The sequence below is a fragment of the Callorhinus ursinus genome, unplaced genomic scaffold (genome assembly GCF_003265705.2).
Source record: "Callorhinus ursinus isolate GAN/ISIS: 27379988/994484 unplaced genomic scaffold, GSC_fseal_2.0 scaffold25, whole genome shotgun sequence".
Lineage (NCBI taxonomy): Eukaryota > Metazoa > Chordata > Mammalia > Carnivora > Otariidae > Callorhinus > Callorhinus ursinus.
In genome coordinates, this window is record NW_027397087.1 from 31,537,919 (window position 1) to 31,565,648 (window position 27,730).

Sequence of the window (27,730 nt, forward strand, 5' to 3'; positions counted from 1 at the left end):
CCTAGCTGTGTATCATGCAAACAGGGTATATTGAAAAAAATGCAACTTGACACACTATTAAGAAAGAGCTGACTTGCTGTTTACTCACCACTCTGGCCTGGCCGGCATTTTACTGGTTGTGCAGCTAACTGGGAAGACAGTGGGCCTCAGATCTCCCTGGTTCTACACAGCTCACCCCTCTCCCTGAGAGAAGAACGGCCCCATTTGGTCCCACCCCTCTTACCCCTCATTTGGAATGATGTCGCCCTTCTTTGTATTTGGGGCTTATTTTGAGCAAGTTCAAAACCGTCTTGCAAAGTTCAAGATCATTATGGCAGGCAAAAATGCAGTGAAATAGCACACCACTGTCAGTTAATTACTAAAAATCCTTTAATAGCTGACATTATTATAAATTATATACCCATTATGACAGGGACAATTGGGCTCTCTGTTTTTCTTGCCCTGCATTGGAACCTCACACAATGCCGTCTTGTTGGGGAGAATGACCTGGGTGCACTTGGAAGCAAGTTGCGAGTTTACATGGGCTACCTATGCTGACCATAGTAGCCTGTGGGCCTCTGAGGACACCCTGTCCCTGAGTGGGGGTGAGGCTGCTGCCTGCCTAGGCCCCAGAACCAACCCTGTCTCCATTCCTACCTGCCGTCCCCGCTTCTATGGCTACAAGTCCCTTCCCCATAGGCCTCCCAACTCCCTCTGTGCTGTTCCTTGCTCCTCTCCATGTCTAGGCTTAGCACAAAGAGCTCCTCCTCCAGGCAGCTTCCCCTGATTCCCCTTCCAAAGCTCCAGACACATGGTAGGCTGGTTCTTTTTTGGTTTTGTTTTATTTATTTACGATTTTTATTTATTTATTTATGATTTTATTTATTAGAGAGAGAGAGGGAGAGAATCTCAAGCAGACTCCCTGATGAGCGGGGAGCCTGACATGGGGCTCCATCTCACGACCTCGGGCTCATGACCTGAGCCAAAAACCAAGAGTTGGATGCTTAACCGACTGAGCCACCCAGGCACCCCAGTTTTTGTTCTATTTTTGTTAGGTGCACCTTAAGCATCAACCTTGATGATGTTTTACAGATGTGTATACAACGTGACCCCCTCCCACATCAAGATGTAGAACTAACTTAAAAATGTTCCTGTGCATGGGCATCCCCTTCGGAGCTTGTAAAAGATGCAGCTTCTGACCTAACCCAGAGATGCTGATTCAGTGGCCCAGGAGGGCAGGGTGACTGTGCCAGATCTTCAGGTGGAGGGAGCCCACAGCCCACCCTTGGGGAAAACCACTCGGTTCTTGCTGGGAAAGTCCTTGGGTCTTAGCTATTCCCCTCCCGTTAGGCGGGAGGCATGCTCTGGTCCTTTGCTGTCAGTGTGTCTGTCCAGCAAAGTTCCGGGCCGGAAAGGGGCACCCACGGGGGGAGTCTAGGCTGGCTGCAGTCTGAAGATGCTCAAGATGTCTTTAAGAAAAGTGATGTTTGCCCCACTGCCTCCAGCAGCCACTGAGCGTTCATGGTCTTGGACACTGTCGGGGTGAGAAGTCATCTACTGGACAAGACGGAGCATTCTCCAGCTCACTCCTTCCATCCACAGGAATCGCCACTCGATGCTCAGCCCTGCCCCCTGTTAGAATCCCCGGGGGAAGCTCGAAACAAAAAAACAAGCCCTGGCCCCACTTCAGATATTTTGATTTAATGGCTCTGGGGTGGGGACCAGGCTTTAGTAGTTTCTAAAGCTCCCAGGTGATTCTAATGCATAGTCAATGCCTAGAACCCCAAAGCAGAGAGGCCCGACTTGGAAATTTAAGCTGTCTTTATCTGACTGTGGTTGGTATCCTTGACATCCACCTGCAGAGGTCTCCCTCCATCCTGGGGAGAGATCAATCAGTAATATTGGGTGATCATCAAGCACCTGATCATCATGGCGGCACTGCATGTTAGCAGGGGGGACACTGAACCCAGGAAACCTTAGGGATTGCCTTCAGAGCCCCAGTGTGTGAGGCGGGAGCAGGAATAGGGCCCATGTGGCTGGCTGGGATAGGGCCCGGCTGCCCCTGGAACCAGAGTCTGCTTCTTGACCACCAGCCATGCCCAGGGCACAGGCCCAAGGCCAACTTTATCCTTTAGGCACAGCAGACATAGGGCCTAGGGCCCCACGATAATTTCTGAGGACTGATGAAATGTTTTCATTTTGGTTTTTGTCTGAAAGCAGAAGAAAAAAAATGACAATAATAAATATATCACAACGAATCTACATTTGTCTTTATACCAATACACTTGTAAAATATACTTCCTTTTTTTTTTTTTAAATGGAAGAAGGGGCCATGAAAATGGAAGTGTCCAGGGCCCACGGAAGTCACAGCGCAGCCCTGCACACAGTCCTGGGCTCAGAAGGCAGGCTCTGGCTACTGCATCCCTTAGCCCCTTCCCCGACAGAGCACAGCTGGTGCTCGTGGGGACAGAGGCCAGAAATGTTTATCACACACCTGCTGGGCGCCTAGCCCTGGGGAGGAAACGAGAGCATCAGGCGTGTCCTGGTTGGCCTAGGAAGAGAAGACGTACATACGGGAAACCAAGGACGAGACAGGATGCACTCTCCAACGGTGGTCAAGTCTTACTTGGATCTCTTCTTGTGTTTATCATTTTTTCTGTCACTGGGTCCGGCCCTCTTTGGATAGAGTTGTTTCATGTATTTAATTTTTTTTTTTTTAAGATTTTATCTGACAGAGAGAGAGACAGTGAGAGAGGGAACACAAGCAGGGGGAGTGGGAGAGGGAGAAGCAGGCTGCCCGCAGAGCAGGGAGCCCGACACGGAGCTCGATCCCAGGACTTTGGGACCATGACCTGAGCCGAAGGCAGATGCTTAACCAACTGAACCACCCAGGCGCCCCACATGTATTTAATTCTTCAACCACTATTCTTTTGTTGATTTATTCCTTTCTTCAACTAACGTTTACTATATTCATAATTCAGGTTTTTAAGATAGACTGTTTGTTTTAGAGAAAGACAGAGCAGGAGCACCAGAGCAGGGTGGTGCGGGGGGAGAGGGACAGAAGAAGAGGGAGAGAGAGAAATTCAGGCAGACTCCACACTGAGTGCAGAACCCGATGAGGGGCTTGATCCCAGAACCCTGACATCACGACCTGAGCTGAAACCAAGAGCCGGACACTTAACTGAATACACCACCCAGGAGCCCCAATTCAGTTGTTTTAAAAAATATACTGGATTTAATTTTTTTTTAAGATTTTATTTATTTATTCATGAGAGACAGAGGGAGAGAGAGGGGGGGAGAGAGAGAGAGAGAGAGAAGCAGAGGGAGAAGCAGACTCCCCGCTGAGCAGGGAGCCCGATGCGGGACTCGATCCCAGGACCCTGGGATCATGACCTGAGCCGAAGGCAGACGCTTAACCATCTGAGCCACCCAGGCACCCTGGACTTAATTATTTTTGAGTGGGTAATTCTGTCCACAGTGCAAAGATTCCAGAAGGTACCAAAGAGGGCAAACCAGGAGGGCTGGAGGCAGGAAAGAGAGGGAGGCTTCTTTTGGACTGAACCTTTGGGTCTTGTTTAGATTTTGTACCATGTGTAAGCAACATCTATTTAATAGAATGACTTAAAACAAGTGAGCAAGCAAACAAAACAACCAAACAGTCATGGGTTGAAAAATAACCTCCGTCTCACCTGGCTTCCAACCGCAGCCAACCTCTCCAATCCCACAGACAACCGCCTTGATCAGCTTATCCTGCGTCCTCCCAAAGACATTGTATGCATATGCACACGATACTTTAAAAAAATTACGCAAACTGTAGCATCCTGCCCGCATTGTTGTTGGTCATCTGGTATCTTGATCTTTTCATCCTGAAGGCTGCCTCTTTTTAACAGAAGGATGATATGCCATCATTTATTTAACTAGATCCTCTACTGATAAAGTTAAGGTTGTTCACAATAGCTTCCTTATAAAGCGATGTGATAGAGCATGACTCCCCGCTCTTTAAGTGATGCAGACGTAACTGTATGCATAAATCAGTTCAGTCATGAGCAAGCACACCTGCAGGCTATCTGTAGAAAGTGGAGCCCCAGCGTCAACAGCTATAGGCATTGCTACAGGGAGGGGAAGTCGGGACAGCTTCTATGAGGAGGCCTATTTGGCCGTATGGATCAAAAATGAAATCCCCACTCCCCCCATTTCTAGCACCTCCTGGGTGCTAGGCGAGGGGTAGAGAGATGAGGAACACTCAGGCTGAGCTCTTGAGGGGCTCTCAGATGCAGACAAATCATTCCCAGCCCCGGGAAGGAGGGATGTCAAAATGCCAGGACGGTGCAAGGAAAATAGTCTTGGGCCTCTCACTGGGGAGAGAGAGAGAGGAAATGTTTGTTCAGAGGAAAAGAAGGAAGGGCATTCCAGCAGAAGGATCAGCATGTGTGAAGAGACTGGATGTCACGGAGGACACAGGGGAAGTGTGGGGCGTTCCGAGGAGCAGGCCCTCTCTTGTTTAGGGTCCATGTGGTGGGAGGGGGATATGAGGTGGCACCTGAGTGGCTCTCCATGGCCATGGTGGTGTAGAGGAATGGCTGAACGCAGTCATGTCTTTGAATAAATTCCCAGACCCCGAGGGATATTACGTAACTATATGTATCGTCACAAAATGCCTTTGGCCTCTAGCAAGTGCTCAGTAGAAACCTGTTGAAGTATAAAATGAGCCATGTTCCTGGGCGTTATCTCTTTAGTGAGGGTCCCTGTATTGCCCTGAAGGCTGAGGGAGTGAGCCTCATCCAGGAGGCTCGGGGTCAGGTCTGGGGCGGTGGTCTGATCCTGATAATGGTGCCATTCTTTGGAAGTCTTCCTTCTCTGTCAAAAGCTCATGGGAATCTTGCATTCTATTCCTTGATATATCTGGGTTAGCTTTAATATTAAATGTGGAATACATTACAATATAAAAATAAATTTCTCCAACTTTTTTTTGTAAGTAGGCTCCATACCCAGCACGGAGCCCAACATGGGCCTTGAACTCACGACTCTGAGATCAAGATCTGAGCTGAGATGGAGAGTCAGACACTAACTGACTGAGCCACCCAGATGTCCCTTCTCGAACATCTCCTGGTCAAATGAACTCTTTGACTTCAAGAAGCCCACCGAGTCGCCCAACCCGAGAAGGATGTGGATTACCAACGGGTGGGGGTAACCCAGCTGCCCTGCGGGAAATCCACAGCCCTCACTCTGACCTCTGTGCAACTGCCTCCAGCCCTCTTACTGATCATGAGATTTGCAGCACTTCACTCACTCACTCATTCATTCATTCATTCATTCTGTATTTCTGAAAGTTGATAATGGGCAAGGTGTAGCCCTCTCTCCCGTGTCATCCACACGGAGCTGAGAGTAGCAGCTCTAAATGCGCAATAATCTCAGTCAATACTCACAATGGCCTCTATGACGTAGGTACAGGTTATTACGGAGGGGGAGATGAAATTCAGCAAGCATCGGCAACGGGACCAAGGCTACTCTGTAAGGGGCAGAACCAGAATTAGAACCCATGCAGTCTGACCCCAGAGCCTGCCCTCCTACTTCCTGCACCATATCCGCTGTGCACTTGGGTTGAGACGCCGTGTGCACTGGGAAGAGGGGCAAGGAACCCTGGGAATCAGAAAAACCTTGGCTGGATTCCTGGTTCCCTGCAGTTGGCCCTGTGATCTTGGGTAAGTAACCCTCCTCACTTGGTACTAGGTGCTCTCCCCAGGCACCCCCATCCCTGCCCCCTTCTGCTGTGCACTGGTGAAAGGCTGCTTAGAGAGTGGAGTATTAGGTGCAGCCCAAAGGGTGTGCTCCCTAGCACTGGAAAGGCACAATTCTCCCCGTTCCCTTACACAGCTGGCCTTCCTTCTCCAGGTCACTTCTCACGATGGGCTGCTGAGTCCTACAGTGTGGAAGAACTTAACTCCTCTCACTCCCACCTCGGGCAGGTAGGTCCACTTTACAGATGAGGAAACTGAGTCTCCCAGAGGCTAGTTTTAATAACCCTGTTTACCCAGGGTTACCGTGGTAAAGACTGACTCCATGCTCATTTCACCAATCACAGCTACTATCATTTACTGAGCATTTATTAGGTGCCAGACACTGTGCTAAGCATTTTAATCTTTAAAACAGTCTCCCAATATTTTTATTACCATTTATGTCTCAAGCTCCCCATCTGGAATCTATCCCCTGGGCATGAGCATAGCACCTGGTTGGAAGGGTTATCCTAGGAGGTGGAGGAAGTTGCCCAAGGCCACACAGCTTAGAGGTGGCTGAACAGGATTTGAACCCAGGTCTGTTGGGTTTGACAAAGTAATGGTGAAGAACCACCACTCTGTACTGCCCAGGCAGAGGTTGCTTGGTGTGGCCAGAGTAAAACCAGCATTCAAAGCATAGGGGCTATGGTAATGGGTCCCCTAATTATAGACAGGAAAAAAAATCATCCTTTCTGCGAGAAAGTAGTAAAAAAAGCAAGCAAATAAACAAGCAAAAAAGCCTGAAAGTGGGTGAGATTAGCAATTGGTTAAATCGGTATCCTCAGCATTGCATGTATCCAGGTGGTCCCTGGGCTAATTTTAGGTGATGCGCAAACATATTTTATGTATTTACTTTAAAGGGATAAATATAACTAACACATTTGTGACTCCATGGATATTACTGCTTATGACAAGGCGGAGGAAGAGTGAATTGATTTTAAAAATTAAGCAAATAAGCGTCAATAACATGTGTTCACTGTTGAGATGTTCTTTCACACTCAGATCTGTAACAGCAAATCATGCTGGTTCTATCTTCAAATATGTCCAGGATCCAACTGCCTGTCCCCAAGCCAGCGTGGTCTCTCCTGGACCACAGGGACAACCTCCCACCAGGTCCCTGCTCCCAGCTCTATCCCCCTGCAGTCTGGTCTCCACATGGCCACTAGGGGGAGTCAGCTAAAACAAGGCAGAACACGAGGCTCCCCTTCTTAGAACCTCTAGGGGTGCCCTAGTTGCTCAGAGAACTAGCCAAAGACCCCCCAAATGGCCTGTGGGACCCTTCAATCTGTCCCTCAGTATTTCTCACCTATTCTCACCTCTCTGATGGCCCTGGAACACACCAGGCACATTCCCACCTTCGGAACCTTGTACTTGCTGTTCTCTGTGCCTAGAGCATCGTTTCGCCATAGTGGTCCCCCCCTAGCCCCCCAACCAGGACTTTGTTCAAATGTCACCTTCCCAGGGAAGCGTTTCCTGAGCACTTTCTCTGAACCACACCTACCCTCTCCTGGCATTCCTCTCTCCTCTTCTCTGCCTTATTTTTAACCTTGGCACCTTTACCTTCCAAAACACCATATACCTGATTGTTTTGTTTATGGTCTGTCCTCCCACTAGACTCCTTGAGCTTAGGAATTTTGTGTTTTGTTTACTGTAAGATCCCTAGCCCTTTAAGCAGTAGCCCCTGGAGCTCGCCTCTTCCCACCACCAAGAAGCAAGTGCTGCCTTACATGATTTCCGCTGTTTCACGCCTTGTGTCTTCCCAGCTAACACGGAAACTTCCCAAGGGCAAAGGACCACATTTTCTTTTCCAGGACCAGGTGTTAAGGAGATGAACACTCACCTCAAGGAGGCTTGCGTTCAAGTCCCAAATCTGCCACCTATGGGCTGTGTGACCAGAGACAAATTACTAAAGCTCTCTGCTTCCTTCTCTACAAAACAGGTCTAGTAAGAATGATAACTTCTTCACTGTGTCGTTTTTTTGGGGGGGATTTGATGAGATAGTGCATATAAATGTTTGGTACAGGATGATGATGAGCACGAAGCTTGATGAAGTGAGAGATTTGAATTCAACCACCTCACAGATTCTTAATGAGTGCCTACTATGAGACAGGCGTTGGGCTAGGCACTGGAGAGAAGGAATGGGGCAAGGTACTGTCTTGTGTGAATGACCTTCCTTGATGGCACAGGGTGGTCTCAAACGGCCTGAGTCTGACTCCACTCCCTCAGTGCTGCTGTGGGTGGCTGGTGCCTCATAGCGTCACCATTTTCCCCACGTGGAGCTTAAATTCCAGAAGCAGAGGAGAATGGACATGGAATTGTGTGGTTATGAATGGTGAGAAGCATTGTAAAGAGAAAGCACGGGGTGCTTTGGGAGAATACTGGAATAATGGGGGGTCAGATTTGATGCTGAGGGGTTAGGATGCGTTGTGAGTTGCTTTGTGAGAAATGTGGCCGCAGAGACCTGAGGAGCAGCAGCTGGGACCCCACTTTCCTCCTCTCCTACATCCCCAGGGAACTGGAGCTTGTTTTGCACAGGGCCATCTAGGAGGGTGCCCTTAAGGCCTTAGCTCATAGGCCCTGCCCTGCTGGCCTCTCACACACCCTCTAGTGGTGGCATTGCAGGTGGGTGCTAGGCTGGATGGGCCCTGGGAATCCAAGGACAATGGAGCTGTCACGGCCCTACCCTTCCTGATACTATCTCCACTAAGAGGCATCTTCCTGTAATGAGGCATGACTCTGGGTCCTCATTTAATTTTGGTAACAGCCTCAAACATGATTCCTATTCCCATTTTACAGACGAAGACCCACAGGCTCATAAAGCCAAGGGAGGTTTAAGGAAGGTATGTACTGAACTCAGGACTACCAGACTCTGGTTTCAGTCCTCCTCATATGGCATACAGCAGGCACCTAATGGCACCCCACCTCTAATGTCACAGCTCTGCATGAGCAAGAGCAGAAGCTCTTTGAGTTATTGCCCAGAGAAGAAGGTAGCCCTCCCTAGGAAGGTAACCCACCTCCAGCCTGCTGCCCCATTACCATTGCTTCCCACATACCTGCAAACCGCACCCCACCCCTTGGTTGGGTTCAAATCTCCCCTCTGCAACTATCTAAAAGCTTGTGCACGTTTAAAGCCTCTGTGCCTCAGTGTCCTTTTCTGTAAAATAGTGGTAACAACCATATCTACCCCCAAAGTGTAAAGTGGCCTTTGGGGACTCATCCCATCATACTTTGATTCAGCAGGTCCAATGGACCACATTTTGAAAGTCACTGCCCTGGAAGGGTGTGCTCTGGCAACAAAGACCCCCACACCACTTTCTAGCTGTTGAGGGTGAGCATACATACTGGTTTATGCACTCTCAACACTATCTTTATGTCAGTGGCAAATTAAATGGCAGGTTCCTGCGCCTCGGTTTCCTCATCTGTAATATGGAAATAGTAATAGAACCTATCAAGGTTGTTGAGGGAATTCAGTGACTGAATCCTTATGATGCCTGAAACATTGTCTTGCCCATAGTAGGAGTCCTTAAGCACGAACTATTGTTACTGCAATCCACAGCCAAACCAGCAACTACCCTGATAAAAGAAAATACATTGCATTGAGTTTCTCTTTGTATTCCGCGCCCCCCCCCCCGCCGCCCATTGGAGAGAAATGACTGAAAGGGACCACGAGAGGGGCTTCTGGGTGTTGGTTACACAAGTGTTGTATTCACCTGCGAAAATTCATCTTGCTGTTCACTTGGATTTGTGCGCTTAAAATGCACTATCTCCTAGGGTCTTCACGCTCCTGTGAAGAACGCAAGGCAGGCATCGTCATCCCCATTTTTCAAACAAGAAGGTGGCAGCTATTTTGATTTGGCCAAAGCAGCAGGGGATGGGGGTGAGGAAGCTCCTTTCGAGTGAACAACCACTTGTCCGGGAGAGCGCAGCGCGAACAGTACCTGGCTCCAGGTAAAAGCTCAGCAAATGGTTCTGAGTCCTTCCTGAATATACCGCCCTTCCCCCAGCAATCACGCAGACTCGGGGCCCGGGGGTACTCTCAGGGCCGCACACTCAAAGGGCCAGCCCCACACGTGGGCACCCCCGGGGGAGACCCGCGCGCCAGCGCGACCGCGGCCCCCGCGGGGGAATGGCGCCCAGCCCCGGGCCAATGAGAGTAGCGGAATTTCTTTCATTCAGTGCGGGGCCGGGCTCCTGCCCGGAAAGGGGCGGGGCGTCGTTCGGGGGCGGGGCCGCCGCGCGCCCGGGAGAGGGCGGTGCCCGCCCCACGGCCGGACCAATCGGCGCCGGGCCCGGGGGGGGAGGGGGGGACCAGGCCTTTTTTCCCTCCGCGCGGGACCAATCCTGACTTTACAAGCTTGAACTTTTGCCACCCTCGGACGAGCGAGCGCGCCCGAGGAGGTACCCCGCCGCGCCGGCTCCAGCGGCAGGAGCGGCCTTAACCCTTCCTGCACCGGGCGGCCCGCTCTTGCCGCCGCGCCCCTCCAGTCAGCCCCCGGCCCGCTGGGGCGGGACCCTGCCCCCAACCCACCCGCATTTCCTTGGGGAAACGTAGCGGGGGAAAGCACGACCCCTATCCACATCCCCCTCGGTGGTGCAGAGAATCAGTTGGGGAAAGGGGAAGAGGAAGCACCCGGCCTCGAGGGGGCCCGGGACGGCTGGCGGTCCGCCTAGCTCCGAGGGAGGGCCGTGGCGACCGTGAAGAGCTGGAGAGGAGACACTCCTCGCCTTTACCCCACCCCCTGCAACTCCCTACCTCTGGCAAGCCTGGAGCCCCTGTGCGCCAAGCGTCCCACGTCCCCCATTTGGCCCGGCGGAGCGACCCCTGACTGCGCGGGGGGTGTGGAGACCTGGTGCCATCACGGAAGATCCCGCCACCCCAACAAATGAGCCTCCCCCTGCTCTCAAGGGACTCAAGCTGGGAAGGCACACACGCACACCCATTTTTATTAGCCTTCCCTGGGATGGGGGTTTGGACCAACTCTAAAGTGCAATGTGTGTTTGCAAGTTTGTGCACAAGCCAGGGAGAGGCAAAGCGCCCCGTTTGCATCCAAGTCTCAGTGGGTCTACCGAGCCCTCGCGCCGCTCACCCGCGGTTTTTGTAACTCGCGTGTGTGTGTGTGTGTGTGTGTGCGCGCGCGCGTGTGCGTGTGCTCGCTCGTATCTGTGCCCGCGGCGCAACGCGGGCCAGAAAGCGGGCGGTGGGCGCTGTCAGGCTCGGGGCGGGAGTGCCGGGGCGAGCGTGGGGCGGGAGCCCGGGCTCGGCCCGCCCCGGGAGCCGGCCCCTCGGAGCCTCGGGCCCTGCAATGGGACGTGTTCTCCTTTAAGAGTTAAGAAACTTGAAACCTTGTTTGCGCAACAATCAGCGCCGCGGAGCCGCCAAAGTGTCTAGACTGGCATATGATGGGAGGCAGCCAATGACTCCGCGGCGCTCCTCCGGGGGCCCTCAGTGTGCGTTTGAGGAGAACAAAAAAGAGAGAGAGCCGAGCGGGGGAGCGAGCGAGGGAGCCGAGCCGAGAGAAAGAGCCGCCGGGCGCTGCCTCGCCAGACCTCGCAGGGACCGCGGGGCCACCGGGAGGCACTTTTTGTGGAGGGGGGAGGGGGACGACCTCTGCAGCCGCGGCGCCCCGGGCGTCCGAGCGCAGCGTGGGGCGGGCTGCGACCTCTGCCTCGGTGGATTGCATTTTTAATTAAGGATTCCCAACAGCTCTTTGGGATTTTTACAGTTTCCACTCATGTGTTGACACCCGCGTTCAGGAGAAACTTGCTCCAAGTGCATCTAGCGCCTGGGACCTGAGACGGAGTTGGCTTTTCGTGCATGCAATTCCAGGATTTTGGTTTTGTTTGGGGTTTCTTTTTCTTTCTTTCCTTTTTTTTTTTTTTTTCTTTTTGCAGGGAGTAAGGAGGAAGCTGAGGGTATCAACAAACCTGCCTTTCGGATCCTGCAGGAAAAGCCCATGTAGTTAAGCGCTTGGGTTTTAAAAGCAGGGCTGCCCCGACACCTGGGGGGTTCGGCGCGAGCGCTTTGTGCTCATGGACCAGCCGCGCAACTTTTGAAGGCTCGCCGGCCCATGCGGGGTCTTTCTGGCGGGGCGCCGCCTGCAGTCCCCCTCCGGCGCCGGGGCTGGAGTTGCTGAGTAGCCGGGCCGCCGGGGTCCATGTAGCCGCTGGCCCCGCGCGGACTGCGGCTCGGCGCGCGCGTGTTCCCCGCCGTCCCGGCCCGGCGAGCTCCCTCATGTTGCAGCCCTGCGGCGCCCCTTCGACGACAGGCTGTGCGCGATCTGCACGGCGCCCGGCGGCGGAGCTTCATGTGGGGCTGCGGCCCGCGCAGCCGGCGCCTCGCTGAGGGAACGGACCCCCGGTAACCGGAGACCGCCTCCCTCCCACCCCCGGCGCCAAAGGATATCGTATGTTCAGGTCCAAACGCTCGGGGCTGGTGCGGCGACTTTGGCGAAGTCGTGTGGTCCCCGACCGGGAGGAAGGCGGCGGCGGCGGCGGCGACGACGAGGATGGGAGCTTGGGCAGCCGAGCTGAGCCGGCCCCGCGGGCACGAGAAGGCGGAGGCTGCGGCCGCTCCGAAGTCTGCCCGGTAGCCCCGCGGCGGCCCCGGGACGCGGTGGGACAGCGAGGCGCCCAGGGCGCGGGGAGGCGCCGGCGCGCAGGGGGCCCCCCGAGGCCCATGTCGGAGCCGGGGGCCGGCGCCGGGGGCTCCCCGCTGGACGTGGCGGGGCCGGGAGGCCCGGGCTGGCTGCCCGAAAGTGACTGCGAGACGGTGACCTGCTGTCTCTTCTCGGAGCGGGACGCCGCGGGCGCGCCGCGGGACGCCGGCGACCCCCTGGCCGGGGCGGCCCTGGAGGCGGCGGGCGGCGGGCGGAGTCGCGAAGCCCGCTCGCGGCTGCTGCTGCTAGAGCAGGAACTCAAGACGGTCACGTACTCGCTGCTGAAGCGGCTCAAGGAGCGCTCGCTAGACACGCTGCTGGAGGCGGTGGAGTCCCGCGGCGGCGTGCCGGGCGGCTGCGTGCTGGTGCCGCGCGCCGACCTCCGCCTGGGCGGCCAGCCCGCGCCGCCGCAGCTGCTGCTCGGCCGCCTCTTCCGCTGGCCCGACCTGCAGCACGCCGTGGAGCTGAAGCCCCTGTGCGGCTGCCACAGCTTCGCCGCCGCCGCCGACGGTCCCACCGTGTGCTGCAATCCCTACCACTTCAGCCGGCTCTGCGGGCCAGGTGAGCGCGCGCGCCGGCGGGGGCTGGGGGTTCCCCTCCCCGCCCCGTTCCGAGGCCTTTCGGTCCGGGGCACCGCGGGCGGGCGGAGCTGCGGCTGCACCCGCCGGTGCCCCTGGAGGCAGGACAGCCCGGGAAGTGGGTATCAGGGCACACGTGTCCAATGGCACCTTCTTCTTAAGACTCGGGCAAACCTGCAAGGGTATGCATTTTGAGTTTTCTCTGCAGCTTCGGGGACCAGTGTAGGATGCAACTTCACAGACGGTGAAAGAGGAGGGCAGGCCTAGGAGAAGCCGAACACGAGTGTCGTCCAGTCCCCCGCCTCTTTCCCCCCCAGTCTGTGCCCAGGCCTGTAGCATTTGTGTACCTATGCTTATCCCTATGCTGTACTTTCCTATATCCAGGTAGATACAAGTTGTGAAATTGGGCGTAGACAATTCATGTCTAGAGACAAAAGTGTTCATAAATTGTCACACTGGTTCCCTTGTATAGTTTGGAGCAAAGCTCTCTCAAAGTGGAGACCACCTTCTTGCCCTGATTGCTCCCGGCATCCCTTGGGTGTCAAATATCAGGGCCCCCGCCCACCTCATCATTGTCAGTTCTGTGTCCAGTTTTTCTAGAGTTGAGGGTCTAGAGGTGGAGGAGGCGAGGAAGCCAGATATTAATTTTATTTACCTCTGCGAACTGCCTCCCTTCTTTGTTCTCTTCCTGGGATTTCCCCGCACACACCCCACCCCCAGCCCTGCTTACCTGAGCAGGCCCTGGGTTCTGGAGCAGAGGTGAGGACAGGTGGAGGCTTCTGGCAGGCCCGAAGCTTGCAGTTCCCCTGCTCTGACCTCTGCACTGCAGGGCTCACACATTTCAGCCCATAGCATCTTAGGGGTCTATGCATCAGGTGGCATTGGGGGTCCTGTGGGGGTGGGACTGCTGGAAGATTAAAGGCTGTTGGACCTGGGAGGGCTCTGAGCTCCTCCAGTCTCTGTGCCCTCTGCAGAGTCAGCATCTAGCCTGGGAGCACATAGAGGGTCAGATCACAGATCTCCGGACTCCCAGTGTGGGAGGGGAAGGTGGGCCCAGGACTTGTCCCAGATGTCTTACTCACATGTAGGGTAGTGGCTGGAGGGGAAAAGCAGGTGTCTCCGTGGTTCCTGAAGAGAGAGCACTAATGGGGAGGGGGGGAGAAGGAGCATTGACCTGGCTGCCCTGATCCCCACACGGTCACTCCAGGCGTGACTCAAGGGCTTTTGGCAGTTCCGGACCTGTGGCCCATGGTAGGCTTTGTGTGCCCCTTGTTCCTCTTCCGGACAGCTTTTCCTGGAAGTGGCTTCGTCCTCTCTGCCACCCTGTCTCCTCCCTAACTCTGGGGAGGGGGGCCCTGTTTGTGGTTGCCCTGTCCCCAGTCATTTTTGTTGCGTGGGAGATAATTGGTGGGGCCTGCTCTGTGCTTTTAGCAGGCCTTGGCAACTACTTTCTCTCTTACCGGGTCAGTCTGCGCACAGATATTTGTTGAGCACTTCCTCTGTGCCAGGCATGGTGCTGGGTGCTATAGCAGGGAGAGTGGAAATATGAGTAGGATCCATGCCCTTAAAGAAACATAATCTTCCCCGTGGAGATGGGGCAGAGACGAGGGAAGAAGGGCCAGGTCATTGGGTCTGAACTATCAGAGCGCTGTGGGATGTGTAGGTAAACAGGATCCCCTCCAGGAGCTCCATAATTCTATCTGGAGATGGGTAGGGGAGGTGGGCAGAGAGGAGGAGGAGGAGAGGGCCAGCTGAGAGTCAAGGTGCCAGGCAGGCTCAGGTGTGTGAGCTGGAAGGGATGCACACCCCTCCCTCCCTGGATTAGAAGTCAACTTAGGTGGTGGCTCGGGTTTGGCCGACTTGGGCGGGTACAGCTGCGGTGGAACAGTTCTTCCCAAAGCCCTGGTCCCAGGGTCTCTAGTAAGCTTGACCTTGGATGAGTAACCTCCCCTCACAGTCTCCCTACTGGTGAGTGGGTGGCTCTAGGAATATTCTCCGCATCTAATTCTAGACTGAGCATTGGTACTTGACTCCCTCCCTCATCCCCAAAGGAGGCACTGTTGCAGGGGTTGTGTCTGTTCCGTGCCTCTTTGCCAGCCCTGCCTGCTCCCCCCATTCAGGCCACCCTGGGGGCAGTTGGGAGGACTGATGGTCTGGGAAGAGTTTTCAGTAGGCGCCAGGTTGACCCTCTTGCTTCATCCCCTGCCTGATGGCTTGGGCCGCTGGGACTGAGAACTAGGGAGCCCTTTGCTGCCCACCCCACCCCTGCTGCCTGGCCGCCAGCCTGGCTCCTAGAGCTGGGCGGGTGCATAGCTGGAGCTCAGCCGTGCGCATCCTGATAAGGAGACTGCTCCTTCCAGGGCTCTGGGGGAAGAGGGCTGGGGCAGTGGGGCGGACAGGCAGGCAGATAGACGGATGGACAGACACACTCAGGGAGGGCAGGCACGTAGCTGGAGGGTACACCCGAACACCCAGCAGGCCAACTGAGGGCCACCCCACCAGTCACCCCAGTGCCCACCAGACCCCCACAGGGAGCCCGGGTGGCCAGGAGGCCCCTTTCTGGGCAGTGCTGATCCCTGCTGCTCAGAGCGAACCCTGCTCCCATCCATCAGCTTGCTTTGGGACACTGGGGCCAGTGCCCCTCTTTGGGCCTCTTTTCCCACGTGTAAAGTGAGGCGGGGGACAGAATCCCTGGGGTCTGATGGGCGGTTCCCGGGGACCCAGGCCTGCCTCCCCTGCCCTGCCCTCTCCCCCATGCTTGTCTCAGAAAGTGGGCGTCCTCCCTCTGTGCCCGGCTCTGTCCAGCACCTCCATCCCCGTGGGAGTCAGGCCCTGGCTCCCCTGCCCTCTTGTGTCTTTCTGTCCCGGGAAAAGCCAGTTCGCTGAGCTCGGTGCCTATGTGGACGGAAATGTGGAGAAATACTTTAATCACAGTTCTAACCTGTGTTTATACAGCTCCTTTCTCCTGAAAGTATCCATTAACTTTGGAATAAATCTCCTGCTCTTTGCTCCACCGCTTTTTTTTTTTTTCTGTAATTATATTGAGTAAATTACTATTATCCAAATTGCGCCAGGGAAAGAGACGGAGCGAGAGCGAACTTCTAAACGACTGGAGGAGGCCGCCTAGGAAAACACAGGGTTCCCAGGCCAGGACTATAGGAATTAGAATGGGCTAAAAAGTTTTCCTTTTATTTGGCCTGGCATTATCCCTTTGAAATGAGATCAATTTCAAGTTGGGCTTCCAAGCCCCTGCCCCGCCCCTCTGGCGGCCCCTCGGCCTGCCCGCCCTGCTCCTCGGAGCTCCTCCTTGGAGGTGAGGAAGGGGTGATAATGTGCAGTTTGCCTCTTGCTGGCGCCAGCCGGCTGCGCTGTTTATCTGGCTGCCGGGGGAATCTGGGCAATTAGGCTCTGCCGGCCTTAAAGCGCCAGGAGCTCCTTTTCTGAGGCTCCCAACCCGGGCTTGGGGGTTGAGCCTTCAGGTTCTGGGGGTGGAGGGGACGGTTGCTCGGGAGGCCCCCTGCCCACCCACAGCCACCCCTGGGAGGCCCCGGGATGCGTGTGGATCCTTTCCTAAGGGAGATGCTGGGCTGCAGAGATGGGGGTGGAAGGCACTGTCCCAAATTGAAACATTACCAGGCGCTGGGAGAGGCTGAGAACTCTCCTGGCTTTAGAGTTATGGTCTAGATCCCAAAAGGCTAAGTACCCCCTGGGGGCTAACCAGAGGCCAGTCTGGGCTGAGCTGAGCCGAGCACTAACCTTCTGGTACGCTCAGCCCCTGGCTGACTGCTTACTTGTGAAGGAAGTTGGAGGAGATTCCTGAAGTTGATGCCTGAGGCTGGAGTGTCTGATGTCTCTCTCTCTCTCTCTCATGTCCATTTCTTTTAGAGGGGCCCTCAGGGTTCTAGGAGCTCTCCCCTTCAAGTTTAGAGCATCTAAGTTACTACTGAAAAATCAATACAACTTCTGTCAGTGCTGAGGTAGCTCCGAAGAGGGGACTGGGTAGAGGGCCTGGAGGCAGCCCACACTTACTCTTCTGACCTTTTGTCTCCTACCTGAGTACCCGCCTTGCGCACCTGAGTTAATGACCTGGGGCTCCCCTCACCCAGATCCGTGGGGCCGGGAAGTGTTGGGAGTGAAGTGGCGGTGGCCAGTTAAAAGTCGCCCGGGACTATTCTTGGAGCATTATTATTATTCCTAGTAGTCAAAAAATGGAAAAAGTCTAAACATCCATTAGCTGAGGAATGGCTAACCAGATGTGGTATAGCCATACGATGGACTGCCGTTCAGCCATAAAAGAGTTCGTAGATGCTGCAGCATGGGCGAGCCTGGAAAGCATACGCCGAGGGGAAGAAGCCAGACACAAAGGGCCACATACTATGTGATCCTGTTAGTGTGAGATGTCCAGAATAAGCAGATCCATAGGGACCGGAAGTAGATTTGTGGTTGCCTAGGGTTTGGGGGTTGGAATAGGGACCGACTGCTAACGGGACAGGGCTTCTTTGGGGTGAGGAAAATGTCCAGTAATTACATGGCGGTGTTGGTCTCACAACTCTCAATATACTAAAAACCACTGAATTATACACTTTAAAAGAGTGAACCTTAGGGTATGTGAATGAGAACTCATTGTTTGAAGAAAAAAAAAAAAGGTAACTCGGTATTGGTCCCCACCTGGCCTTCTGCTTTGCTTTGCGGAAGTAAAATAACATCTCCTGCCTTTCTGTGTGGCCTTGGATAGGTCCTTTACCTGGCTGGACCCCAGGTGCCCGAACCAGTTAAAAGGAGCAGTTGAGCTGGGTGAACATGTGACATTATAAATCCCTGTGTCTTGGGGTGGAGTCCATAAGCCTTCATACTTTTTAACTTGCCCAGGATGGAATTTAGCATTCAGCTTCCAGCCTCTAAAGTTGTTCAGCAGTTCTGTGTGAACCATTTTGCTGGAGCAAATGGGGGCCTGGTCAAGTCCCTCCTAAAAGCTTTGCAGTTCCTCACAAGCTGGTGTGAGGGACATTTCAAATTTATAGATTTGCTTTCTGCCTCATTCACATTAGGACACACCCAGCCTGGGAGTGGCCGTGGGTGGTAGGAGTCTCGGTGGCTCCTTCAAGAAGGGACTTCGATAGCCCTTCTTCCCCTCCACATTGTGGGTCCCAGATAAACAGCCCCTGGGAGAAATGCTGGGGTTGGTGACAGTGGCTTGACTCCAGCTGCCACTGCCCATTGCTGCCAAGTTTCACTTTTGGGGGACAGATCTGGGAGGCCAGTTGTCCAGAGCACCCCACCATGTGTGGCCTGAGCCTCAGCCAATCAGATTTTTGCAGAAGCAACCCTAACACAGGAATTACAGGCCTTCCGATAAGTGAGTGGGGGAGTGGACGGGGCATGAGGCCGGGGATCAGGAGACCTGGCTTCTGGCTGGGGCTCTGGTTCTCGCACCGGTTTGCTGTGCGTCCCCGGGGAAGTCACCTCGCCCCGCCAGGCCTCTGGGTTCACTGTACAGTGGGAGCGCCCGCCTCCGTTCTCTTTCCCTGTGGAGCTGTAGCCCCACTTGCATTTTGCCTCTTGTCCTGAGAGGCCGGTCCTCACTCAGGTCTGGTCTCTTGCCCCTCCAAGGCCGTGAGGACCAGTGGGCCAAGTGGCTCCTACTGAAGGCAAATAGTTCCCTTCCTGGAGTCTTGTTGGGGGGCTCCTTTGGGTCAACCCTTTCAGCCTCTAGGTCTTCGTTCTCCACACCTTTGTCTGCAGAGGCCCCCACCTGTCCATTATCCTGGTCACCATCGTCTTTGTCTGCACATGTTCATCGAGCACTTTCTGTGCACCTGATGGACTGATGACTGGGGTGAAGGGTGCCTCTTGTTGCCTGTGTCCTTGGGATGTAGAGCAGAGTCAGGGCCTGGGCCCCGAATCCAGTTCCACCATGATTGGCTGGGGGGGGAGGTGGGGAAACTGGGTTAAGTCAGTCTTCTCATCTGTAAAATGGGGATGAGAATGGCCACCTTATTTATTTTTGAGAAAGGACGAAATAAGAAGTGCCCAGAAGTGTGATTAACCACGCTGTACCTAAGATCCAAAAGAATGCAGTTACTTACAATAAATGAAGTTGAAAATGCCCGGTGTGGAGAAAGACACAGGGTAGGCATTCAGCAAATGTTTGCTTCTCTCCCAGTGGCTCTTCCATGATTCACTTTTCCTTCTCCCAAACGCCTGTCCACAAAAGATTCCCTGTTTCTAGACCTCAGAGCCTTGACTTTGTTGAAGTAATTTCAGGCTGGAAAAGCCGGGTGGGGAAGAAGTGAAGCTGCATTGGGTGTGCAGAGGAAAACAAACGCTCCTACAACGAATTGTGCCTTATTATAATTGCGAAAAACACTTATTACCCCTTGTGTCATTACTGATACCTGCCTAATAATAGTTATTACCGCTTTACTACCACTGAGAGTTTGTTTTCGTTTGCGATTTGATGGTGTTTAGTTTCATTTAGGGAAAATGAAGGGTCATTTCATTCATGCAAATTGTTACTTAGTTTAGCAAATTGTTACTTCCCCTAAAGCAAGAGGCTAAGGAATTCTTCTGAAGACAAAATATATGTTGTTAGGGAGGAGTATTTTAGGCAAATGAAAGGAAACCAAAAGAAAAATACCATAGACAATAAGGAATCACAGAGGGTCTGAGCCGGGAGGCCATGGAGAGCTTGGGGTGCACCCCTTCTCTTTACAAAGGGGGAGATTGAGGCTGAGAGCTAGCTGGAAGTGACTGGCTTAAGGTCTCCCATCTGCGAAGCTGGGCTGCCTTCCTGGGCTCTAGCTCATCTTGCCCTTCTCCCTGCCCCCGAAGAATGTCAGTTGTAATGCAGCTTATTTGGAAGGAAAGGAGCTTCTGTGTCTCTCACACTCAGTTCTGATTAGAGTTGCCAAATTTAGCCAATAAAAGGACAGAATGCCTAGCTGAATTTGAATTTCTGATAAAAACAGCGCGTAATCTTTTAGTGTACATACGTCCCAAACAGGGCGAGGGACATACGTATACTAGAAATTATGCCACATACATCCAAACTTGAAATTTAACAGAGCATCGTGCGTTTTTTCAGGCAGGTATCCTAACTCTGACTCTCTCTGCACCCAGGTTTCATTTGTTGTAACGACAACCGTTAGTGTTTGTACAGGCACTTTTCCAGAGTACCAAGAGCTGTTTTACATATATTATCTTCGTTTGCCCTCCTGGCAAACCTGGCAGGTCTTTATAATTATAATCCCTATTTCAGAGCTGAGGAGACAGGCTCAGAGGGGGAAGTAACTTGCCTGAGGTCACACAGCCAAAGGAGGCAGATGAGGGCTTGAGTCTGGGTCTGTACCCCAAGCCTGTGGCCTTCCCCGTTGGGAAAGAGTTTCCTGGGGGCTGGGCTTATTATTTGAGGACACCAATCATCAAAAGCCAGGTCGAACCCCCAGGTGTGACCTCCCCTGCCGCAGCCATGACGTGTTGTGTCTCCTGTCTTCCAGAATCACCACCACCCCCCTATTCTCGGCTGTCTCCTCGCGACGAGTACAAGCCACTGGGTAAGTGTGTCCTCTTTCCCACCCAGCTCCCTTTCAGTCCGGGGTCTGGGTGGCGGGGGGGGGGGGGGGGGGAGGACGGGCAGCCTCAGTGCCGAAGGGCTGGAGGGAAGGAGGGGGCGCAAAGCAGGCCTGGCTGCCTTTGCGATGGGGCAAAGTTTTACAAACACACCTACACTTGGGCCAAAGCAGACCCAGGCTCTGCAGCGGGCTATTTACATCTTGAAATTCCTCCGCTCATCATTAACCTCTCTGTGACCTTTAAACATGGGCCTGTGGGAGATGAATGGGTTTTGGCTTAAGCACCTCATTCGAGATGGGTTGGTGTTTCTCCCTTTTCCTCTCTCCCTCCCCCAGCCCTCGATTGCTCTCCTTTTAGTTTGCGGTAATTAGCCCTATGACAGATAGGTAGAGCATAAAGTCACTGTGGAGAGGAGTGGTGTGCTTCTCCCCATGTTAAGCCAAGAAGTTCACCTGGGCAGAAACAACAGTTGGACCGTGGAGACAGCTTGTGTATCGGTGCAGGAAGTCGCTGGCATGGTCCGTCCCCTCCGTTAGCTCAGTGGAGGTGGTCATCGTTTTAGGCAGGTCCCATTTGGAGGTAGGACGGGTTTTCTGGAAAACTTGGGGCTAGACGAGCAGCTTAGATTCTGGAGTAGAGGCATGTGGTTTTGAAAGTGGCGATGGCTTTTTTTCTGGCCCTGCTGTACCCTCCAGTGGAGGATCCCAGGGGTGGGGCCAGTTAGTTTGGCTTTACCAGTACCAGGAGAGCAAGTTTGTTTCCCAGGCAGTTCCCGTGGGATTCAGGCTCTCAAAGCCAGCTAGCACGCAGTGATGCTAATACATTCCACCAAGTGGCCACAAGAAGTGGGTTCGGTTTTGTTTTTGGTAAAAGCCTCTTCCCAAGTAGCCTGTGTCAGCATCGTCTGGGAGGTCACTCCTAAGTGTCACAGACTCTCAGGCATCCAGGCCAGTTTGCTTTCCAGGCCCCCCTGTGGAGGAGTCAGAAGCGCCCCCCAGGTCCGCTCAGGAGTTTGACCTCTTTGGTCGAGGGGGACAGAGGCTGTCCCATGACGGTGTGTGAGTCAGTGGTTTAATGATGGCAACTTCCTCATTGTTTCTCCCCACGTCTGGTCATCCCGTGGATGGAGGAGCTTTTTTTAGTTCTCCGGGGAACCGAAGAGGTCATCTGGTGGGACCCTGTCACTTCACAGATGACGAATCTGGCTGAGGGATGGAGAGGGCCCCCCAGCTAATGAGCAGCAGGGCTGAGGCGGAAACCCACGAAGCAGCCCCCTATTCGGCTCGGCCGTTCTCCATCCCTCCCTCATGGGCCTGTCTTAGCATTTCCCGAGTCAACGTAATGGCACTAGTCGCTTAGAAGATCCTTAGTTCCACTAGAGGAGGAAAAAAAAAAAACCAAACAACCCAAATGTTCTCAGTAAATGTAGCCCCTCTGTTTGAATGTCAAGAATCGTTGCCCTGAGGAATTGCGGGTCAGCCTGTGATAAAGCAGCAAAAATCAGGACAGCGCCTGGCCCTGCAGAGTGACCATTTGGAAATCAACAGGTGTCGTGGTTATTTTACAAATGGGACAACTGAGGCCTAGAAAGAGGAAGCGACACCCGCTGGTGGTTACACAGCTCAGGAGTCTGCAAACTACGGCCTACCATCTGTTTTTGTATGGCTTGTGAGCTAAGGATGGTTGGCACTTTTTTAGATGGTTAAAAAAAAAAAAATCAAAAGAGTACTATTTCCTGACGCGTGAAGATGACATGAAATTCAAAGTCTAGCATCCATACAAAAAGTCCTGCTGGAACATGGCCGTGTTCCCCCATTCCCACATCGTCTTTGGCTGCTTCTATACTCCAGCGATACAGTTGAGTTGCTGTAACAGAGATCCTGTGGCTCACAAGGCTGAAAGTTTTATTTATGACGGGGGCCCTTTGCAGAAAAAGTTGGTGAGCCCTGATTTTTCTGACTGGTGGCAGAGGTGGGACTCAAACCTGGGACCCCGGCTTCCAGACAGGGTCCCTCCATGGGGCTTGAGCAGTGATCAAGGTGGGGAGTGTTCTTTTCTCCACCAGCCACTGCCCTGCTTCCGATGTCAGGGGTCACTAGAAGCAGTAAACGGCAATGCATAATAAGGCCTCAAGAGCCTTGAAAGGTGGAAACCATTCCCACTCCGGGGACCCTCACTCACAAAGCTGTCCACGTGGGCTCCCTAGCGGCTCCCTTAGAAATAGGGTTCAGCCTGCAATGATGTTACTTCAGACAAGAAGTGGCAGCAAGACTCAGGGCGCTGAACACTTCGGGACCAATAGATATGAAAAGCAAAACTCTCTTAAGAAGTTCCCACTTGGGCATTGTGGGTCTTATTTTTATTTTAAAGAGATTTTCCATCTGTCCTTATTTCCCTCCTAACACGTTTTACCAGCAGATAACTTTTTCGTGCCCCGATAAATAGTCTGAGCTATTTTTTGTATTATTTTCTTTTCCTTGCATTGTTGCTTTTTCATAAACAAAAAGTCAGTTCACTTCTAAGCCTCTGTGATCACATGAGACCAAAAAAACAAAATAAAACCCAGAACACCCAGTCAGCATCTGGCAAGTGGGAAACAAACAAAACAAAACAAAACAAAAACCCCAAATTGGTTAATGTTTCATCTTCCCGTTCCCTAAACCTTGTGGTAAAAGGGGGGAAAAAAATCCTACGGGATCGAATGGAATTCTAGCTAGCCAGGGTTTCAGTCTCAGGAATCCCCAGCTTGGGGTGGCTCTCCTGAGCCAGGTGGGACCAGCTGAGCCAGACCTGGGTTGAGCTGGGTAAGAAGGTGACGAGCTGTCAGCCTCACAGACCATGCCTTATGACTCCTTCACACGGACAACACCTCGTGCCTGGGAGTGGAGGAAAAATTTTGCGAGTCGGCCTGCCCCAAAAGGCACCGGCTTGTCTGGGTAGCAGCTCAGTGTTCCAGAGAGAACGTGCAAAAGATTGTGCTTTCCCCATCTCACTCACTGCACTGCAGACAGAAAACAAATAATGCGCACCATGTGAAGTACTTAAAATTACTTAAAAAAAAAAAAAAAGAATGCCTTAAAAAAACAAAACAAAACAAATCAAAAACACAGTCCAGGCATTGAAAGTTGCTCTGTGAGCAGGTTTGGATATTAAGGAATGGAGGAGGGAAGAGGGAAAAAAAGTTAATCTGGGAGCAAATGCTTGAGCCCTTAATTAGAGGGGTGCAAGTGGGACAGAGTGAGGGTGGCTGGTAACTTGTTAAAACAGAGCTTCCCCAGCTCCAGCAGGAGGAAGGAAGGAAGGAAGGAAGGAAGCAAGAAGGAACAACTTTGAGAATTTTAATGGTGGTAATTAAGTGCAGCAACTATGAATTGTTTAGGGGCTTAATTTAACCTTACCCACGGAGCCTCCAAGTTGCTACTTGCTCAGTCCCCTGAACTTGGGTTATTTCTGTGGTCAGAGTAGTTGAGACTTTTTCAGGTGCCAAGACTGCAACAGTCAGCATTTTCCAGAGGAGTTCCAGGGCTGGCTGGCCTGGTCTCGTGTGATCATGGGACGAGGTTACAGAGTGGCATCCGAAAGCTGGGAGGGACACGGTGCCCTTTGCAAGCACTTGCGTGCACACGCACACGCACACACACACACGCACACGCGCGCGCGCACACACATGCACACGCACACACACATGCGCACACGCACATGCACACGCACACGCACACAGATGCGTGAGAGAGAAGAAAAGAGAGGAGCACTCCACCGCCGACTAAGTTGTCTTTCTCTTTCCTCCGTAGATCTATCTGATTCCACATTGTCTTACACTGAAATGGATTCCACCAACTCCCTCATCACCGTCCCGGGTGAATTCTCAGGTTGGCGTTTCTGTCCTTGCACGGTGCTGTTGTGTTGAACTTCACAGAAGGGGACAGGTGGGGGCGGGAAGCTTGATGGAGGCCTTTTTGATTTCCTCTCTCCTCTTCTTTTCCCATTTCTTCCCGCCTCTTGGATTGGAAGACTCACTGTCTTCGTTGCCGGCGTCCTTGGGGGTTAAGAACGATCTGCACGAGTGAGATCTAAAGTCGGTCACTTGGAAAGTGCCTGCTGGGCCACGTGCCCACCAGTTGTCTCCACCTTGTCTCTCGTGGGACTGGTGAAAGCCCAGCACGACCCTCCATCCCTCTGTTGAGCAGGGGAGCCTCTTGTCCCAGCTGCTGAGAGGCCCCAAAACGCATGTGTTTGTATACCTTTATCTTTGTGGCTTTTTCCTCCTGTCCACACTCTGGGAAAGGACAGACATGGGAGGTCAGAAGAGGGGGAAATCGAGTGGGTAGAACGAGCTTGGGGGAGGGTCTGGCAAGCGAGGAGTTTGCCGGAGGCTGGTGGTTTCCATGTCTCTCCCTGAGCGGTGGATGCTGGGCTAGGAAGCAGAGAGAACCCCAGTTTGGAGTCCCCCAAGCCCCTGCAATGAAGAGTTGGCCACAGGGATCCTCCCATTCCTGAGAATAGCTAAACCTAGCTTTCCTTAAGAAACGGGAGGTTGGCCGTGACCTGGGGTCATCGGGGGCCAGGAGGGACTCTGGTGTGGAGGTCTGTGGGACCCTTTGGGAGCATGGCGGGTGGGTGTGCTAGGAAGACAGCTGGGGCCTGCGGCCTGGGTCTGTGCTGCGTGGCGTGACAGCCACTCAGGCTGGTGCTGCTTCCCAAGTGGGCATGGCTGGCTCCCCGAGTGAGCGCCTCTGTTTGTGTGCCTCTGAGCTGTCCTTCCCCTGCCCCACCCCCCGAGGCGTAATGGCGACAGCAGTGACCATAGCTGTTTATGGAGTGTTTCCTTCTGACCACGTCCGCTGCTCCGGCCCTGTACATGCATCGTCTCAGAACAGCAGTAGAGTAGGGGCCCCGGGTCACATAGTGGCAGAGTCATTCGCCACCATGCCCCTGTGCTCCTGACTGCTGTCCCGTTCCCCCTTTTCTGCCAGGGCTGAGTGTACCTCCAAAGCTTCCATTCCCCCGTGTGTAGTTCTGGCTGTCATTCTTGCCATCCTCTTCCCGTGAGTCTAAGGGGGGCACGGTGCTGGCTGCGCATAGCTGCCTGGCCATTTCCCAGGTCCGAGCCCTTCCCCATTCATTCCGTATTCCATCAAAACCGTGGGAGATCAAAGAGGTATGCCTGTATCAAAGATGGGAAAACGAGAAGCTGGAGCAGGAAGTGACTTGCCCAGGGTCCTATAGTGGGTCCCCTTGCCTTCTGGTCTCTGGTGGCCCCTCTGATTGGGGTTTTCTTCTATGCCTTTTGGCCCCTACTTGGTTATAATGCCTTTCCCTGAACGACCTTACCAAATGAGCACAAGAAGTTAGTATTTTAATCCATTCTTTTTCTTCTGTGCCTATAATTTTGAAGCAAGAGGCTAAACAGTATTTCTGAATGCATGATTCTGTGCCCCTGCCAGCCCTCAGAATGTATTTAATTTAGGTAGATTGCATTGGCATGGGTCGTCTAGATGGATGGGTAATTTTTCCACATTCTCTGCTTCCACCCCCACCCCCCGGTTAATGGTGGAAACTCCCATTTGCGGAGATGCTTTAGAGTTCCACAGTCTGGGTCCCGTTTGCAGGTATAGTCTCTTTGGATCTCTGTCCTCCCAGAGCTGGCTGGGTGTGTGGCTCAGTCAGGAAGGAGCAGACCCCAGAGCATCTGCAAGAACCAGGAGAGAGTGCCTTCTGGAGGGGCATGTCCAGAGACCCTGGGGGCTGTTAGATTTGGCGGCCTTTGGGGCCCCGGGGGCCCCCCACGTCTGGGATTACCACCCAGTCATTCTAGAGCACTGTGTGGTACTGGCCAGTGAGCAGATCCCTGCTGCTCTTTACTGTGGACAAGGCCCGCCTGGTTTGCATGAGAAAATTTGGCGTCCAGTGGCTTGGAATTCTGAGGGGCTGAGGGAACTGGGGAGAAAGTTTGGGGTTTCAGGTGTGGGGGTGGGGAGAATCAAATGGGGTCTGCTGGGCTTTGGTCTGAGGTCGAGATTGTCTCAGGAGGTGGGTGGAGCATTCTCCATGTGGTCACCCGGGCACCTTCCAGGAATGTCACTCATCTCCTCCTGTTCTGGGGGCTCGCTGGTCAGCTTTTCCAGCTTACTTGTGCTGTGGGGTTCAGAGGACCAGTGGGTTGGCACTGCCCTCGCCTCCTGGGAGCTCCTAGGCTTGGGGCTGTGGGAGCTGTCACCCTGAGGACAGGCTCAGGGAGGGAGGCGCTGCAGGGTGAGGGGAAGGCCCAGAGGGGTGACAGGTCTCAGTGGATGAAGGCAGGAGTCATCGGCTGGGATGGAATGCGGGGCCTGCCCAAGGGCAGGGTGGGAGGTGAGGTCAGGAAGCTGACGGGCAGAATGTGTTGGGCCAGGCCAGGGTGTTTGATGTTTTAAGGACAGGTAATAACCGCTGCTACTGACAACAGTTGACCTTATTGACACTCAGTACTTAGCGCTTTGCTAAGAGCTGGTCATTCTCCATCTCATTGACTCCTCATGGCAACCCAGTGAGATGGATGTGATTCGCCCTATTTTTATAGGGAAACTGAGGCTCCCTGCTGGGCCAGCTGCCCAAATTCCTGAATTGTAAGTGGTAGGCTCCAGCTGGGAGCCTGAGCGGTGTGACTGCCCAGCCCTCCTGCCCCGAGGGTCCTGCCTGGCATTCCGCAGCTAGGGTTCCCATCCCCCTCCCAGAGACACACCCTGGTGGGGGATGGGGGCAAGGGAGCTTGATCAAAAGAGGCTGGGGACAGCCTGGCCCTGTTTAAGAACCGGGGATGGGGTGCACAGAGCTCAGTGCTCATCCTTGTCACCACTGGGCAGGGTGGTGCAGACCACCCCTGAGCCCACACCGGCCAGCTTCCCCAGCCCCTTCTGTCTCCCTGAGTCCCGAGGGGCCCCTGTTCCTGAGAGCCTGGCCCCTCTCTTGAGCAGGACGTCTGCAGCCCCGGGACAGAGCCCACTCGGTTGCCTGGCACTGTCAGCCTATTTTTATCCAGCTCCAAGGTCTCTGCTTCACTTTCCTGTCCTGTTGTTGAGGCCACTTTAGGGGGATGGTGGGCATTCTGAGGCGCAGTCACGGCTGGGGCAGGCAAGGACGCTTGGGTAGGAGGACAGGAGGGGGTCTGGTTGCAGCGCTCTGCCGCGTGGTT

At 53.7% G+C, this 27,730-nt stretch overlaps 1 protein-coding gene and 1 long non-coding RNA gene across 3 annotated transcripts in view; both read left to right on the top strand.

Annotated features, from left to right (window-relative positions):
* The first annotated feature begins 5,433 nt into the window (after positions 1 to 5,433).
* LOC141370068 (uncharacterized) lies at positions 5,434 to 7,686 on the top strand. The gene is made up of 3 exons (XR_012373766.1): positions 5,434 to 5,681; positions 5,872 to 5,945; positions 7,565 to 7,686. It is a non-coding gene; the product is annotated as an uncharacterized lncRNA (long non-coding RNA).
* A 3,481-nt stretch (positions 7,687 to 11,167) lies between these two features.
* Positions 11,168 to 27,730, top strand: part of SMAD6 (SMAD family member 6) — a 74,975-nt gene continuing 58,412 nt past the window's right edge. The window contains exons 1-3 of one of the 2 annotated variants that reach the window (XM_025884583.2): positions 11,168 to 12,970; positions 20,484 to 20,540; positions 24,351 to 24,428. In XM_025884583.2, the coding sequence (XP_025740368.1) occupies positions 12,160 to 12,970; positions 20,484 to 20,540; positions 24,351 to 24,428 (946 nt within the window). In that variant the 5' untranslated portion in view covers positions 11,168 to 12,159. The remainder of the gene's footprint in view (positions 12,971 to 20,483; positions 20,541 to 24,350; positions 24,429 to 27,730) is intronic. The other variant, XM_073877237.1, reaches the window with a different exon arrangement.